Here is a 19,116-nt window from a genome sequence, read left to right as displayed (position 1 = left end):
TGCAAATGGCACAAACTGCTCTACCATTTGCCATGAAGCAAGCACATGGACAGGGAACTTTGACCACCAAGAAGTGATAGAGGTAAGAGATACAAAAAAAAAAATCCTAACCTATCCTAATCCTAAAAATCTTTTTCTGCTTATGGTTACCTTGTAACTGATGTTCTCTGCTGGACACAGGCAAGTTTGCAATTCCTAGCTATCACTGCCTATAGATTAATTGTGCACCATGACCTGTCCTTCACAGCCCTGCCTCCCCTCTCCCAGGGTTCTGCCTTTACCAGCAATGACCTGCAAAGCACAGAGACCACCAAAAAACTGCCACAGATCTATCCAAAAGACATCAAATTAAAAAATAACTTCTAGTCCCAGACACTGCAAGAGATTTTTCTTCTTCACATGCCAGACGCTCTAGCAGCTCCACTTTGCTAGCTCTCCTTTCTCCTTTAAGTCACCTCCCAAGTTCACATCCTCCTTCATGCCTGGACTTTTACACTTTGTATAGGAAGAAGGAAGCTGATGTGGTTAAAAGGACTGTTGTTCCAAGGTGGGCTAGAAAGTACCTTTTTACCTTTCATAGCAATTCTGCAGTGACAATGAGGACAGGAACTGCTGCACAATTGTGACATTCTCTGGTCACAAAGTCCTGTCTACTATTACAATACCAGATACTATTAGCAAAATGACTCAGTAAAATACTGTAAAATGACCCAATTCGAAAGGAGAGTTCTTCATGCTTCTAAATGCTGCCCTCACTACCTTTGCTGCAAAGGGAATACATGTGCCTTTGCTGTTTAAAGTCTAGCATCTATTTATATTTTCAATGCTGTATCTCCCACAGAAGCAGAAACCAACCTGCTCCTCTAGATTTTTTATTTTCTTTAAATCACGAAAGCCGTGACTTAAGCTGGCAAGGCAGAATGATGGGTTTCATAATCACCAATCTTTCTTTTGCCAAGAGCTTCCTCAGAATTTTATTTGGTGAAGTGTGTTTTATGTCTGCAGATCCCATATCATGTCATTTAGCTGTTGATAAAAAGTTGAGGGGATTATGCCCTCTTAAACTCAAGGTAGAAGCTTCCAGATTGTGACCGAGAGGGTGTTCTTCATGGCCACATGGACGTAACGAGAAGAATTTTTTTTCCTACTTATCTTGCCAGTAATGTTTTGTGAAGCAGCATTCAGAAGGCTACATATCGCATAAGAACACGCAGAAGCTACACCGAGACAAATTAAATAGCCACTGAGCCCTGTCTGACAGTCAGGAACAGATACCCTTCAGCAGGCACAAGGAGGGAGCCTTGTCACAGCACTCTGCCAGCCACCACCTATTTGCAGTTCAGCGACCTTCTCTGCCAGCTAAGGAACCACACAACACCTCACCAAGACTTTTATATAAAACTATTTCCCACAACTTCCTCAATTTAAGAGCAAAGCTCAAGGTTCCAGTGAAAGTGTTAATCACATCAAAAGCACAGTCATCTAAGGGACCAGACTTGTCCTTGCAACCTTAGTAGTAAAGGCAGTAATGAAATTTGCCATAGCAAGAGTTAAATTTTGTCAGAGATGGCTGGGCTAGGGGTGAAAATCCCAGGATACCAGACTATATTTAAGGCTAATGTGACATTGATATGCTTTAATTTTTACCTCACCCAAGGTTCAACTTAAGTATGGATGAATTGTAGGAAAAAAAAAGAAAGAAAATGGTAAAAACTTTGAGGATATTCATTACCCTGAAGTGTCTACAACAGGGTTAGGGGGTGGGAGGGAAGGAGGACAAAAAGTGACATTCAAAAGCTAGTGAGATAAGAAAGAAAAAAGTCAGCAAAACTGCAAGACTGGAGCAAAAACTATTCATTTTGTTTACTTTTCACCACTGAAAGACCCTTGCTTGCTCAACTGAATGGTTTCCCCTGTTGTCATGCTTCCCGTTTGAGTCTTTTGCATAGAAAACCCTTTTTGCCCTTACGGGATGTAGGTGTCAAGAATGCCAAAAAAGAATACAGGAGACATTAAAAATCAACTAAATTTGTTTACCTACTGCATAGCTTTCCTTCCTCCTACTCAATTTTAGGTTGGCATTTTACAGAGAGAAATGGAAAGGTTAAACATGGAAAAGAAACTCCACCGCTGGCATCTGAAGAGAAAGGTCTCCCTAACCTTTCTCCAGCTCACTCTGGTTCATCTGCACACATCAAAAAGAGGAGGTGACTCTCTGAACGTGACAGGTCATGTCCGTCTCCCTAGCACAAGTTTGCAGTTACCTTTTTGTCAAGCCAACTTCCATCTTTTTCAAAAGCTGAGGTCCTGCTACTTTGCTTACAATAAACCTAGCGTCTGGAGACTACTTGTTCAGTCTCCTCGCATGCCCACAGGGACTTTAGAGGGAGCGGAGAGAGCTCTAAACCAAACAGAAAGAGCCCAACTCTGATTAGGAGCAATGTGGTTACACCTGCCTGCAGGGAAGCCTGAGCCTGAACCACCATCCTGCTGCTTAGCAGGACTGTTTTCCTCACCTCTGTATCAGACAGCTTCATGTAAAACCTCCTTCTACTTCACATGACAACATAGACTCAATGTAAAAGCTAATCTTACTTGACAAGATCTACGCCTTTGTGTAAACCGGTCTAAGGCTTCTCTCCCACCACTATTCCTGCTCCTTCAGCATGTCCAAGTAGGTGAGGTTAGAACTGGGATGGTACTACCATGGCATGTGCAAAGCAGACACACTAACAACTGATGAGTTACTTAGCATTTATAATATTTGCAGTCATCCTTTAATATGTTACTGTAAAATTTGGTTTCTCAGGTAAGGGAAGAATTAGATTTCCAGTATTATGCTCAATGCTATGCATTTAGCTCACATATTTAGCTTTCATTGTTCTGGGCTTCTGTTAACCACCACAATACAGTGAATTTTGCCACAAAGCAAACAGGAAAAAATGCCTATTAAAATACTAATGTACCAGCAAAATGCTTCTGTCTGAGATGCCAGTGGTCACACTTACCTGTCACTGTCAGAACACCGCAATCTCCAGGCTGCTTTGATGGCTTTTGTTATGACAGGAATCAATGAAAATTGAAAACTCACAAAGCAAACTTATATTTTCTTCCCAAGAAGTTAAACTATTTTGTATTGAACGTCAGCCCTAATCCTGCCTTTCTCCATGCCCGTCCAAAATGCTGCTGTTTTGTGGATGCATACATATTCTCAGCCAGAGATATTTAACTCAATGGGATTATCCGCATGAAAAAGCTTTTTCTGTGCTCAAAAGTCTGTCTGACCAAAGCTGCAGAAACACTTTCTTACCTTCTTCATGTTTCAGGCTGAGACTCATCTCTGCTTATGGATTTAGCTAATATATGGCTTGAAAATATGATTTTAAACTTTATATCAGGACCAATTTATGTGCACTTGTTTGTATATGGGAGATCTTACCCCTGACCCTTCCCATGACTCTAGGTTTCCATTCAGAGAGTCCTTCTCCTCTCACAAACATTATACCTGGAGCTCCCCAACGGGCCTGGCTACATACAGAGACAGTAAAACTACATCATTCCCAACGTAGGTAAAATTCCATCGGTCTTCCTATAGAGATCAAAACTGATCCAGTTAAAATGAAAGCAAGCCCACTCTGACCTAAGAGAGAGGTTATAAATCTAACAATGGCCAAGTATTTATACCATATTATCTTCCCTGCCAAGGAAACCTATACGTTCATGGAGTTTTTGTTTCTTTGTCTTTTTTTAGCACACAGAAACATCCAGATTCTCTCATTCATAGGTATATTGTTCTTGGATTCTTCCTCTTGGATTATCTGAACTGTTGCTGAACAAAGGGCCTTTTCCCTTTCCCCTTCCCCAATGCACCTTTTTCCACTGCAACCTAACAAACACGTGCACACATTCCCTTTGTGTAAAATATACTATGTATGCACCTGCAAAGCTACAAAAAATTACTTACCCATTGGGTTCCTACTCTCCTGGGTGACTTTCAGAGTTGCATGAAAGGTTTTTATCTCTAAAAAGATATTTTTGTTTTACCTTTTTCTAAACTCAGAGCACCAAAAAAGCTTTCTTATATAAGACAGGGGTGCTAAAAGTGTTTACACACAAGCTGAAGCACTGGATCTATACACAGATCTTTGGAGGACAGAAAATTTAGAACCTCTTTTAAGTACCATTTGTCACAAAACCTACTCAGTCACACGAGCTTGCCTTGTGACAGTTTGAGAACCAGAAATAATACATGTTTGTCAGCGCCGAGCTGCACTTGGATTCATCGGCCCCATGAGGAGACGTGTGTGCCCACGGCTCCCCGTGCTGGGCCTGCAGGGTTCGGCCATCTTCACACCGCTACCATCTGTATCTGCTGCCCAGCGACTAGCGCAGGTTTTCCAAGCTGCTCCTGGAACAAGGAGCAGCCCAGGGCTCTGTCCTGCTGCTGTCACTTGGCTGCAGTGGCACTGACCCTCTCCGTGGTCTCGGGGCTCCTGGAGAGGAAGGCAAAGCTGGGAAAAACAGGAGTGCAACTCGCTCTCCATCCATTACCTCAGAGACGGGAAACGCAGGTCTGCATCCTCCTCGCTCTGAACTGAGGTCACTTAAGATCTTAAATCCCAGACAAGCGCTCTAACATGCTCATGATTTCCTCTTCCAACTATGTTTCCAGGCAAAAGATGCCGTAGGATTCGTCCTCCCCAAAAGGCTGGACATGAACTCAATACACAGCGTGCATCAGATCTCAGGAAGGAGCCTTCTGCACAAGCCTGCTGCTACGTTCACCGTTGAGAAGGCAGAAGAGTTAAGCTGCAGAGGCTGCGGGACCTTTACCAGAGAAGGCTTTGGGCTCAAGTGCACTTTGAATGGGTTTTGGTAGCTAATCTTCTTGCAGGAAGACCACATAGAGGAAATGAGTGTCCTTTCAGATTCATCTCCACATACCCGACTCACACAACTCTTGAGTAGCTATAGTTGTTTTACATCAGTATATCCCACTCTCATTCTCAAAAGGTCAAAAGTGTCCTCAAAAGCTTGAGCAAAAGTCTGCATACACTGTTAGCACTTTACAAGCAAGGCCAGGCATAAGCAGAGCCATTCCTAAACTTCAAGAAATTTAGGGAAGTTTAAGGGAAAACTAAGAAAGTTTTGTGAGAAATCTCAGTCAGAAAAGCTCAGAAAAATTTTCTGAGTCTTCAAACACAGTTTAAAAAAAGAAGAGAGAGAGAGAGAATGATTCTGGAGAGCAACTGGCTCTGCAGCAGAGCCTGAACTTTTTCTTTTTCCGATGGCTTCTCTGTTCAGGAAGATTCTCCCAAAGCCACCCCACATACACAGTCCGTGCCAGAGGAACTCGGCTGGTGCCAAGGACACCTGCAGATTCCCTTGGAATCCTTGTGGCGCCATGGGGGACTCATGAATTTTAAGGAGAAAGAAACAAGAAGGAGATAAGGCCGTGATTAAGGTCTGCTGCCACAGGGATGCTGTCAGCCTGGCACTCAGCAGCGCCCGCAGGGTTGAGGAGCCCACGCTGCGGCAACACGTCCCTGGGCAGAGCTGACTGTGCCTTAATGCAGGCCTGAGAACGGGAAGAGGCGCTTGGCCAGCCAGATACTTTGCAGAAAGCCCTTTTCTGACATCCCCTTATTGCTGCTCTGGGATGGTGCAGCACTGTCAGCAGCTCAAAGCAGGTGAAATCTGGTACCTGGCCCTCCTACTAGAAGATATTTACAGAAAGGGTTTTGGGACACAGCTGGTAGTTGGACGCAGTTGGTAGCTCAGTTTTAGAGTCCATCCATTGCACACACCTGGCTGGGCTGCTCCAGGTGTTGTGAGGATGCGTGTTCGGAGCAGGCCCTTACAGCCAAGGTCCCTGCTGGTCACTGCCACCACTTGGCCTCCAGGCTAAACCTGGATCTGTCTGAAGACCACACGTGACTTCCAGAGCTCTACTTTCCTAAGGTCTGCATTACGTCAGCTCCCATCGTAAAGGATCATCAGGGCACTTACACATCCCTCCTTCTCCCCTCGCAACAACAACAACAACAAAAAAAAAAAACCCACCAGAAGCCAGAGAAAAGGAATATGAGAATAAAGAGATTTCATAAGAGAGAGAAGCTCAGACAAAATTTAATGGGAAAGCATAACGCGCAATTCTTTTTTAAAGCTATTGCAGAACTGCCATTTTCACTTGGGATTTTTGCAAGTCCCCGGCGTCTCTGCTGTGCAGGGCTGGAATGCAACACCCTTGTGGGAGAGGACGTCTCTGCCTCCCGACGCTCCTCATCCTCCTGCAGAGACTTCTTGCAGTTTGGCAGTTCACGACTAACCCTCTGCTCTAACAGTTACCTGGTTTGTTTACTTTTAGCTGCTGCTACCGCCACCTCCTCTTCCCAGAGCTGCTAAAATTAGCACTGCAAAAGCCTTAAGCAGCCTTGAACAAGAAACAGGGATGACTCCACGTAAGCTGTAGGATGCACGCGTGCCCACAGACACTCCTGCAGCACCAGAGCGCTGATACCAGCTGTTATCAGGCCAGCTGCAAAACTGGCCTGCATAACCAGTCATAAACTGTAACACAAGAAGAACATTTCAGGCAAGGAGGCAGAAAACAGAAAGGCACCACCTATTGTTTTGTCTTTTAAATGCAAGAGTAGCAAGTTTGCGGGCTGTTTAGATACAAACAGATATCTGAATGCCAGCACTGGAAGGTAGCTGTCACACAGCCTGGTGTACAGGATAACAGCTCCGCACTTGCTCGTGCAACTCCAACCAGTGACACACAACCCAGGAGAACAAGAAAAATGGACTATGCATAGGCTATGTTTTTTTTTAAATAAAAAAAATAAAGCTATTAACCTTCACATATCTATCGAGCTGTTCCAATCCAGGTTTTTAGACCAGCTCTTCACTGTAGATGAAATTCACCTGGCGTCTTAGACAACCTGCTTGTCTCCAGTGACTATTCGCCCTAGACCTCCTCTTTGCTTCAACAGTGGATGTGTTTTACTGAAAACACTATGGAGCCAAACCACCGAGCCCCAAAACTGAACGGAGTTTAGAGAAGACTAACAGTTTGCCATTCCCTTAGCCAGACACAGCTGTAAACGGACACCAATTACGTGGTTGCATTGCAGTGTATGTTTGCTATACATACTATGTAGCTTGGAGAAAATTCTCTGCTCCTTCAACCTACTAGCTATATTATAAAATGTACCTATAAATAAGAGGTATAGAAAAGGCAGAAAGTTAGAGGATCAGGATAATTAGAAAACTGCTAAGTTAAAAAGCAAATATGTGGAACATGGAACAAGGACCTTTCATTACCACTTATCTTACAGTTTGTAATAAAGGCCAATGGAAAAGAAAAAGATTTAGCTAAAGGTGGCAAAATGATTGATTAGATGGTTTTCAAACTACAGCATGAAACTAAAGAAGGAAATCATTCACAAAAAAAAAAAAAGTATGCCACAAGTAGTCATTTTAACCCCATACAAAGGACTGGAAGCAAATTCGACAGCAATAGAAATGTTTGAGAACTGAATTCAACAGCAAGAGAAATGTTTGAGAACCACATACGTAAAAAAAAGTTCAAGCTAGAAATCAATTCTGGGATGTACTACTATTTCTGCTCCACATCAGATTACATTAGGAGATCCCAGAAGTCCCATCTAGTCTTAAAAAATAAAAATATTAACAATAGCATCCTCAGGGATGTAAGGAGTATATGGTAAGTTTGCACTGCACAGTTAAATAAAGAAGTCAAGTAAATCACTTAAAGCAACGAGGCAAGTCAAACAGAGCATCTGCTTTTACTCTATACTCCAGTCATGACGCTTCTTCCAGGGATCAGCAGATACATTCACTATCAAATCTAGCTGAGCACCTTCCTCACACAGAGAGAAAAAAACATCAAAGAAATATTGCAAAGGGATAGATGTGTCACAGAAAATTAATTCCAAATACTTGAGAATATGCTGAAGATAACACAAGTCTTACATTATTAGTATTAGATTACAGATTCTAGTCAATAACTATATTATACTACCCTAAGAAAACACTTGACAAGTTTTGATCCCAGAAAAACAATCTTCATATTCTTAAATCCAAAAACAAACCCTTACAATGACCATTTAGGGAAGTAATTGAGCAAGAACTGTAGTTTATTTATTACAGAGATTTTCTTCTTTAAAGGAAGTAAAGGAATGTTTGTCCTCCATTTTCACTGGGTGTGATTTCAACTATCCTGTTTTGCAAGTCAGTACCTCAGATCTGCCAAAATACAATTTCAAAAACCTTATGAATGCCTCCAGCTATGAGCAATACTTTCATACACATGAACACACACACACCTACATAATAATCAAGTAACTCTCGGTATCTACAAATACTCTTTGATTCTCTGCATTTTCCATTCTGTTAGAAAGATATTTTAAGATGCACTACTTGTTAGAAGAGCTGCCAAGGAAATGAACTGGTTGCCCCCTTAGTAGTTCCTTACTTCTTTCAATTACTACCAAACACACCCACTTCAGACACCATGAAGAATTAAATTAATTCCATGATAACACAGAGATGTCAACATTAAGATTTCAAATAAGCAGCTTCTGTCATGTAGTGAAGTGCATACCGAGGAACTGCAGTGCAGAAATATATACGACTAAATCACCCAGTTTCCTTGGAAATGCTACTTCTAGAGAAAAGGCAGCCCGTGTGTTTTATGGATGCATCGAACACCTCAGAATTCAAGCGTCAACTATGCAGGTTTAGAGAACAGACTCTCAGCCTTATTTCAATGGCTCAAGCCATTCCGGTCCACAGAGCACTATTTTATACTTACGTAAAAAGTGTTTCTCCAACAAGGCTATTTCCAGGTGCCCTTTGATCTCATTCAGTCTGTCAGACTCCGTTCTGTTAAAATCCTGGACTCCTGAAGCCATGATGATGGTCCCTGGACCAGCCTACAAAAAAGTCAGAACACACTGACAGCTCAGAGGCATTTTTTATTTTTGAGTTTTATCATTTAAGTACATTGATTTACCTCTGTGGCTGCAAACACGGAGCCATTTGAAAAATGTGCAAGCACTGGCAACTCACCATGCCTCTCATTCAGCATTCAAGTACCAAAATGAAGCAACGAGAGCTAATCAAATCCACGGGAGCCGCCCTACAGGTTTACAAATGCACTTGAGGAGACCTCAGAGTTTAAAAAAAAAAAAAATCTGCTTACCATCCCACTGCATCATCATTTTCCCTTTCGCCTGCTGATTTAAAGGCAAATATCTACAGACCCTTTTGTCCCCCCTTCAACAGGCAATGCAACATTTCACACAGAATGAATCTAGTCAAAGAAAGTCATTTCCGTATTTCACTGACTTATGAAGAAACACATACTGTGTGTTTTAATACCAGTTTATAGAGTGTGTAACTCGGAAGATTGCAGGCTTAGAGGAAGCAAGCCAGCTCACACACCAGTCACTGCTCAAGTTGGTGCCCCAAAAATCATCCTGGAAGGCCAAGGTTGCAGGGGGGAGACGGGAACGTGCAGGTCTTGACTGACTTATTATTGCCACCAAGAGCACCCCCGAACGAGCTCGGCACTGGAAACATGGCAAATCCCAAGAAATGACGACCGGCACGGCTGGGCAAAACATGACAAGGGCAGCTCTTGGGAAGTGGCCATTTAGGTGCTGCATGTGGTCCCAACCAGGTAGGAAAGAACAGCCGGACAATGAGAAATCCTGGAGCTTTTACTCAAAACATAAGTGCTAGCTTACAAAACCTTACTTTGAGGAAACAATCTCATGGCAAAAAGGGTTTTTTGCCCTCGCTCCTGCTGCTTCCTCCCCTCCCCTTGCTTGATCTCTGAAAGCAAACAGGACCTGCATTGCTTTCAGAAGGCACCTTACATATATTTAAACATGACAGTTTAAATTACATACACACATAAACTGCACTAATTTACATGAGAGTTAATTAAAAGGCATTTTGACATTCTAGGAAGGATGCACAGAAAACTCACTGACAGCAAAGCACATCCACTGATGGAAAAAACTCCACACTTTTAAAAACAAAGCCACGTGGAAGTATCTATTAAACATCTGTTTTCTTATTAAAGCTGAATAGCTGCTCAGTTTAAGCTTTCAAGATTGCCCCTCCAGGCAAATCAGCCCCCAATAATCCTTATGTCCTGACTTACAGCCTGACACTTACCTGGCACCTCTCCCCGCCCGGGCTTGCTTAGTGCAGTGGGGAGAGGGGCCCCGCCAGTCCTTGCAGGATCTGCCTGTGTGTTTTCAGATGAGCAGGGGATGGCAGTTAACCTCAGACTTGGTTCTTGTCTATAAAGCTGGATCATGTTTTACCCCGCTGCAAGATTTGCTGTTGTTGCTTGGCAGATGCTCGGAGAAGCCGTGAGAGGCCGGTGCTGCAGACGCCCCGCGGCAGCACACGCTGCCCACGGGCCAAGGGCTATAAAAGCAGACGTGAAGCACAACGGGCCATCATCTGAGTGAGATTCACATGATAAATAGCTAAGCCCACAAGTCTGGGCTTATGCTGTGTCCTGCCCTGCTGCCAGGCTAGAGGCCATCTGCCCAGATACTCCAGTGTCCATTGGCTTCCCAGAGCCAATGCTCCTTTCCACATGGTGCTGTGCACAGTAGTGAGGACAGGGACGCCCAAGAGGGAGGACATGAAGGAAGGGCCAGTAAACATATAAGAACATTTAAGTTTTCATTCTCATTGAAGTTACTTCAAGGTATTTGACTGTAAGAGAGGTTACATTTCAGAAATGCATCGAGACAAATCAACTTGGCTTTCGCTTCTTCCTTGACATTAAACCATCAGTGGAGTAAAGCCCAGGATACCAGAATTGCTCATTTTATGAAGTGAAAAAGGCAAAGAGATACATAAAACTGAAGACATACCAATGTGACTCATTTTGAAAGTTTCCAAATGTGCATACCTGCTAGAGCATTACACTCAAGCAGTCTGACATTAGCTGTGTGCAGCTACAAACAGCCTGTGTCCATAACTGCACTAAGCTAGAGAGGTTACAGTGACCTTCTATGTTAGGCAAAAGAAAAAAAAATCCACTAAGTTAAACATTAGGCTGCTTCTTAGAATACTTTCCATTTATAACTAGGGTTAAAATAATGCAAGATTGTTTAATAGTAAAATGGTTAGAAAGATAAGGAATAAAGCAACCGCTTTGCTGAAGGTCAACTTTCTGCTTCTGAATGAAAAAAAAGCACTTTCGAAGTAAAGTCCTAAGTGGCTCAACTTGCATGCTACGAAAAAAAATGTTTTGCAGAAAACTCCAGCATTAAGCGAGTTGCCTCTGCTGTTCTGGAAGGATATTGCTGGCACTCACATTAGATTAACTAACCTGTACTATGGTTTCTGGCTTCTGTGTGACTCACAGGAAAAGCCTTAAAGGCTTCTATCGAATCCTGCTTCTTTACTCCCTTCTGCAGCTTTGATAATATTTGACTCAGGAGCCCTCTTAAAATGTTGACAATCACTATTACTTAGCGAAGAACACGCACAGGACTTGGCGAGGCCCAGGAAGGTAGCAAAATGCCAATGAGAGTTGCACATGAAGAGGCAGACACAGAGGGGTGAAAGAAGGATTTTTGATGATGACAGATTGCTGTAAACCAGTATCGAAGTTCAGAGTTCCTGCTTCAAGTCATATCCAGCTCCAGAGCTGGGGAAAAAAAAACCACATATCCACATGCAAATGTGTTTCTAAACCCTTCTACAGCTGGGGCTTTTCGCATGAGCTTCTCTCAAGCGAACAGGCTTTCCCCTCACTTCCTGCAGGATCCTGTAAGGGCTGGAATTTTGTTCTTTGAACACTGAATATCGAACACGCTGTCACTGTATGGTCCTAGTAAAGATTTCATTTTCAGTTTGGTAATTAACCTATTAAAGAGCATCAGTTCTCAAATGCAGCAAATATTTTTTTACCAGTAGGGCTCTAATAAAAAAAAAGTAATAATGGTTATTTTAGTTGCTATTTGCCTAGCCCAGTGCTTTGGCAAACTAAATGAGAGTCTCCTTCAGACAGGGCCCTCCCCTCCAGCACACACTGGGAATGCCGATAGCACATCCTACCTTTTAGATTATCTTCTTCAGAAATCTACATCCTAAGAAATTAGGTCCACATCAAAAAACGTACATAAAATTAAGTGCTAGGCATGTTTAGATACTTAAATAGCTTAACTGCAATCTTAGTATAATGCTTTATACCTTCAAATGACTGTAAATGAGGTCACTGATACAGTACTGTTAAAGGCTTAAAATGACAAGTTTCGGGAAGAGCCAGGCTGTGCGGGAACATCAATTAATTTAGGTATCACAGTAACTCCGATTTAATCCTAGCATACGGGCAGGGAACTTACATAAATAGATCAGGCTGCTTGCAGTACAACATGCCAGGTACAAGAGAGCTTCAGTTTGCCGTTTGCATTGACAACTTAATACAGGATCTTCACGGGTTTAAACACAGATTTGTTCTTTTTCCCTTTCCCCAAAGGGACTTTGAGCCTTCTTTGTACAGACTTCATTCACGCTGCTCGTACACAGTACTGAACAGTTTCTCACTGTTCTAAAAACAAATCATTTCGCAAACTAGGCACAAATAACTTCATAAAACAAAATGACAAGACAATTTATGAGGAGGCAAGGCAAGCCAGCACCAGCAAGACTGATTTTCAGGGAAACCTCCTCCTCCAACACGTGGCATCTTCGCAAACCAAGCTGCAGAAGCAACGTTTTAAAGCATTTTAAAATATAGCCACACAGGAGAACTGTGATTTAACAGGACGCAATCTGCACTGCACCAACTGCAAAGGAAATCAGGAACACTGAACAGCGGGGACCTGATCTCCACGAACACCCACTGCCAATGTCGCAACGCGACGGACAGCGGCACCCGCTTTCCAGAGGTTGGAAATGAAGTGGCTACCCCTCTCCCCCGCTACTCTATTATGTTGGTTTGCCAAAATAATACAGAAATATCAGTAGTGCATGCAGTGCTGAATGTCCATACATTAAAAACGTATGACAAACTGGGAAGGAAGGGGAAAAAATAAATAAATTTGTGAAGCCATTCAGGAATTGAAAGAGATGCTTAGAGAAGCTGTCATTTGCTAACCAATTTCTTCAGGCAATGATATAGGTACTGTAGACAAGTACCTACAGAAATCTAAGAAAGTGTTACCTATCCAGAATCTACCCAAGAACCAATATACCCAATGCCAAGCAGCAAAGGATTTTTAATCAACGAACACTGTGTGCCTTGAGGAATACCAAGTGTCTCCCTATGTGTTTTTCATTCATATGACTATTCTGTGCAGTTTTAACAGGGCAAGATTTAAGGGGTCAATGGGTAATACACCAGACTAGAAATTAAGTATTTATTTATTTATTTATATGTAGACAAGAGAATGGCTGATAGCATCAAAGAGATCTATGAGTAAAGATGCAGGTCAGGAACCTGGTACACACATTTTCACCTGTTGGTGAAAGATGTGCAATCTAACTGGGATGAATGCACAAGACTGGACCATGCATTCATTTTGCAGGCTTTAAACAATTCCCAAAAGGGATTAAATGGAAAGAAACCAACAAGACTAAATTTTCCTCCTGATCCTTGACTATGCAACCATTTATGTGGTTTAGAGATCCTATAAAAGAAAGCCACTCCATATAAACAATTTAGATTTGAGTTTTAGTCACCAAGTTAAAACCAATTCAGGCATAGCTCAAAAATGTGATCTCAACACATATTATTCTGAACACATTATTCTGAACCTCTCTATTCATAGGAACTCTGCCACTATATCAATATTTACTCAAATACAGATATAAGTACATCTGTATGCACAAATACTGTCTTTACTCAAATACACGAGCATTACTTTCTTACTCCTGGCACCCTTGCAAAGTAGGGGATTTGTTTCTTTTCCCTTCATTCTGCGGATGGGCAGCAGAGCTTAGGGGGCCAGATGTCTGGCAGAGCTAAGTGCTAAGCCCCGAATTTCATACTTCAGGCCTCCTTCCTCAAACAAGTGTGTTCTAACATCTGTAACACAGCGGCTATTTCACCCTGTTCCAACAACCCACTGGCTTTGGAATTCCCCAATAGCACAAGCAGGGCAAAATAACAAGTTCAATGTCATTACTCTTTTTTTCCTTCTCTCAGATTTCGGAGAAATATAAACTAAATTAGATTCCAAAGAGTTCCATCAGGACAGCCTACTTTACATTATGCAACAGCCAGAAACAGTGCTTCTCTTCCTATTGCTTTCTGACCACACAGACCCAGCGGCTTAAGGGAAGTGAGCACAGCACAACCGCACAGGAATATGCAGCTTTATAATGAGCCAAAAACCTTAAGTTTACCAGGCAATATGTTCAGCTACGCTATCTCATAACTACTACCCTCCTGTAGAAAACAACATCTAGGCTTTTTAATCTCTCTATAGCCTCTAGCTCGGCCACCCACGCTGTTCCGACTAGATATGCAGGGCATTCCTCACTCTCCTCACATTAATATAATGCCACAAGTTTAATGAACAGAAGCCACTATTTATCTAGACAAACCTCAGAGAATACTGCAAGGCAATGGATGAACCACAGGCTAGATACTGGAGAGATCCATCTCCATAAATCTAGGGATACATATCTTCGGTGGAATTATAAGATCAAAGGAAAGGGATACAACAGAGCTTTGGCTAACAGGAGATTTCAGATACACTCAAAAAAGAGACCTTTTGCAACAGAAAAAAAAAAATCTCTCATTACCACTGGCTTATTATGATCAAAAAAAATCTGGCAAAAAGGTGCATTTAAGTTAGATCATATGTGATGCCATACAAGTCAGCTTGAGGTAAAAAAACAACAAAAAAAAGCCTTAGAGCTATGAAAAAGGGATACAAGTTGCCAGAATTCCCAGAGAAGATGCCTAAGAGTTGCACAGTTAATCTTTTACACTAACACCACCAAGGAATGGGCAAGTCCTGCCCTGCTAGAAACACTATCTTCAGATAACCGCATGACCATATCTGGGGTCAAAAACAGTACGGTGTGGTTCTAAAGAGTGATTGAAAATCTAAGTTGAAAGTCTAAAGAGCAAATTCTGGTTTCCAGGCCACTTTCTAAACACAGTTAAACTGTCCTGTTGTAACTAGTGAGTACCCAATAGCCAACATTTAAAGATCCACAGACATTCCTGAACAGTAAAGCAGAACCATACCAATATTTACCATTTCCTGGAAGACTCCCCTTTAAAAAGGGGCAGTTCCACTCAGGTGCTTCTGCTAACAAGCACTAATAGCTGCTGGTTTTACTAAAACTACAGTTTTAGTAACTGCAGAGTCTTGTTCAGCCGCTGCATGGGCTCAGAGCAGCTCTGTAACAGAGGAGCACTCCTGGGCACATGGTGCAGTAAAGAACAAGGCAGTGTGACCCTCGAGGCTCTAATGATGGTATGAACAAATCCTGCTCCCCAAATGCTGCTATCTGCTACAGTTCTGGCCTGTGGCATCTGAGCACTTCTGAGTTCCTCCAACTAAAAAGCATCCAGAAGCCCCTCATTCAGCTAACGAGCTAACGAGCGAGTGCTTGTCAGTAGCTGAACAAAACAAATAAAAGCAGATAGGAATCAGAATCCCAAACTCGGGTCAACTGACCCATCAACCTACAATGTCTAAAAGCAATAGCAGGCACAGGGAATCGTAACATTAAGGGATAATTTTGATCTTTCCACAAAATGGAAGCCTATTTACTAACTTTAGCACTAATCCATAAACCTGTGCCAAATCCAAATGTAAGGACCCTCAAAGACTTATAATTTTTGCTACTTTTCCCCCCTATGTAATATAATGCAACAAAAGTCAAAGCAAACCAAGTACTTACAGGGTCTCTTAGCTCTTCATTCTCTCGGGGTAATGTTCGAGGTATTTTCACTGGGATTTCATCTCCACATTCAGTGTCTGAAGCATTTGGAGACTCTGCTAAATCAAGGAACTCATCTCTCTTGTGACCTCTGAACCTTATTTTGTCCAGCCTCTTTAGCATGTTCAGCACTGAGCTTTTCTGCTTTACCTTAACATGACGGTTGGAGTCTCTGCAAGAAGCAAGACATTAACATACTTTAAAAAGCTTGCAATAACCCAAACCACACACATCCTAATCTCAAATCTGCTTTTAACCTTTTTTCAAGACCCTTTGTGCCACTCCCCCACTCCCCATAATAAGTATTGCTTCTCTCTCACATCTCATGGTGATTTTTAAGTCAGAACAAGCACAAGCTAACAAGCCCATGCCCTTCAGAAAGAATAAAAAGTCAGTGTGTAACAGGTCACTTGAAACAAACACAAAAAAGTCCTGCTCATAAATCCACACTCTTCAGCTTGCTGATACTTCTAGTTGGATATGAAAATCCATTAATATCACAACTGATCATCAAATCCATTAAAAAAATCAGAGCAAAAGAACCACGAGGCTGTATTACCACCATGCTCCTTAAGACTTCACACATTGAAAGCAGCAAGAATTACTGAAGAAAGCCATCACACAGATTTAAACAGAAGAATCCATCAAAAATTTAAAAAGCTGCTGACATTCACCATAACTTATATTCAAATGTACAGTCAAAAATCCTTAAAAATATCACTGCTAACAATCTTGAATATACAGAGAAGCAAGTTCACTGTATATAGGGGCAGCTTGTCACCACATTGCTCTGTATCCTTTACAGTGCAAAGGGGACCTTCAAAAGTGTCTGTTGTACCCACACCTTTACTGAGCTTCTACAGGCCCTGGAATTTCTCCACTAATCTGTATCTTCTATAAGGCATTTAATATGCTCCATGGATCAGCTATTAAAGCTATCACGTTAAATCAGCAGGGCATCACCTTTGATAAGTCCAGACCACATTTAGAACAGAACTCAAAAAGGAAAACACTGAAGTCTTACGACAGTACTGAGAATCAAGGCTTTCAGAGGCTCAGATGACTATTACTTCTTTCTTAAATACGGGTATACAACATTTGCTATCTTTAGGTCACATGGTACTGCTTGATAATTTAGATTTCAAAGAACTGGGACATTAAATTCTAAGTCTCACATATCAATAATTTTAAAGGAAAAGTTATTCAAGCCACATACAGACATAACCATTTCGAGAGTCCACTTGCCCAAATGGACTTTTGCTGCCGTAAAATTGTATTTTGAGATACTTGTTCCCATCCTCTTTTCCTCATGGTCCACATGCTCCCTCCTCTTGGTTAAAAGCGATGTTTTGTTTCATTACACACCATCCCAGGAACTGACGTGAGGTGGAAAAAGAAAAAGGAAAAAAGCCAAAACAGATCTAGACACAAGTCACGCCAGGCACATAAAAGCAAGGAAGAAGATTTTTGCCTTTGGCTCCAATAGCCTTTGCAAGACTGAAGGGAACAGCACTTCAGGCAATTCTCACTTCCCAGCATAAACCTCACCCCAGGAGAATTTTTCTTCTTTCCTTGTCGGTTCTCCCTAATGCTTCTGCAGTGACTATTCACACCAAGTTCCTTGAAATTCTGCCTTAGTTTGCACCTCGGCCAAGATTTATTAGCACCCTTCGCTTAAACATGGAAGACTGAAACTAATATGAACACCCTACAGTGCAGAAAGCAAAAAGAAAAGAATATATATAGAAAACAAAAGAGGAGGGTAGAGGTGGGAAAGAGCTCTCTCTTGTTTATCAGGGATCCTTAAAGCTGTAGTCCTGCATTTATCCTTTCACTTAGAGAGTCACTTGTGATAACTCACATCAAGGTTATTTTCTATGAACTGCTTCTTGTCAAAGTTCTATTACTTGTCAAAGCTGGGTTTAAAATGGAAACACTTCTTGCTCATTCATTGACTATTGGATGAAGAAACTTGTCAGCTATCACATCCAGGAATATCTCCAGGCCCTGCTATTAATAGCAGCTACAGAACAAATGCTATCAGGGAAGTTTAAGCTTCTGATAAGCACTGGCACAGTTATCTTGTGCTGCCTCCAGTATCACGGATCTCTATCTGTGTTCAACCACTTTTACATACCAGGCCACTCAGATCTACAACAAAGCAGTTATGAACAAGGCCCACTTGGCTTTTGTGCTTTAGCATTTGTAGCATGGCTTAATGATACAGTTATATGAAAAATAATAAGGATGAACTAGTGTTGGGACAGCCTAGGGGGACAGGATGTCCTGGCTCTAGCCTTCCCCGGGACAGTTCACGTATTTTAGACCTAATCACGGAATAATCTGGCCAACAGATGTAGTCCTGAGTTGCAAGCCTGGCTTTAAAATATTAAGAGTAATGCTGTCAGGTAGAGGCTAGCAAAAGAAATACCATCGTAGCCATCATTATAATCCTAGCCATCATTCTTCTTTTAAAACATCACTGATTGGGCTGAACACTGAAAGAGGCAGCAAGGAACCACGTTCCTCAGTAGCAGTACAGTACTGCGATGAGCAGTATTTGCTTATTTGCAATTTAAAACCTCTAAACACATTTTGTCTAAAAACTGCATGTACCAGGCTTCCAGTTCTGCAAGATTACTTACAATTACATGAGATATATTATCTAAGCAAAAAAACACGCTTGCCAACAAGCTCCTATAGGAGCTCATTTGGCCTCAAGTTGAATGAGTTTTCTAAAATTGGCTGTTTTCACGTTAGCGTCTCATTCCGCCGCCCAACTACTGTTTAGTTAAGGCAACAAATATAGAAGCTCTTGCAACAGTTTCACCATTGCTGTGAATAAAACTTCAAGACATTTTGTATTCCAAACCATTTCAGTCAAAATTAATAAGCTTGAGAAAGCAAACAAGTTAAAAAAATAAATGAATAAAAAATAAAGATTTATTGAAAGATACAGTAACTAAAAAACAAATCCCTTACTCACAGCTACTTCATCCCGCCCCTCTCCCAGCAAAGCCATCCCCATTCCCCCACCTCAGCTACTGCTTTCGTGCTGCTCCTAGTAACTACCAGCAAAAGCAGAAGTGACATGTGGCCACTTTTGTGTATGTCAAACTCGAAGTGAAACTCAGACCTGCTTCTCCCTCT

At 41.9% G+C, this 19,116-nt stretch overlaps 1 protein-coding gene across 2 annotated transcripts in view; it reads right to left on the bottom strand.

Moving 5' to 3' along the window:
* GRAMD4 (GRAM domain containing 4) overlaps window positions 1-19,116 on the bottom strand; it is a 63,817-nt gene that overhangs the window by 28,286 nt on the left and 16,415 nt on the right. Inside the window, exons 2-4 of one of the 2 annotated variants that reach the window (XM_088533240.1) lie at window positions 16,117-16,138; window positions 15,928-16,025; window positions 8,840-8,960 (exon numbers count right to left, since the gene is read on the bottom strand). In XM_088533240.1, coding sequence (XP_088389366.1) covers window positions 8,840-8,939 — 100 coding nt within the window. In that variant the 5' untranslated portion in view covers window positions 8,940-8,960; window positions 15,928-16,025; window positions 16,117-16,138. Of the gene's footprint in view, window positions 1-8,839; window positions 8,961-15,927; window positions 16,139-19,116 lie in introns of both variants that reach the window. The other variant, XM_088533239.1, reaches the window with a different exon arrangement.

This window comes from Tinamus guttatus, unplaced genomic scaffold (genome assembly GCF_059628265.1).
Source record: "Tinamus guttatus ecotype Peru unplaced genomic scaffold, ASM5962826v1 Tinamus_guttatus_pri_ptg000489l, whole genome shotgun sequence".
Taxonomy (NCBI): Eukaryota; Metazoa; Chordata; class Aves; order Tinamiformes; family Tinamidae; genus Tinamus; species Tinamus guttatus.
The sequence above is the reverse complement of the archived record's forward strand: the minus strand, read 5'-3'. Positions and strand labels throughout refer to the sequence as shown.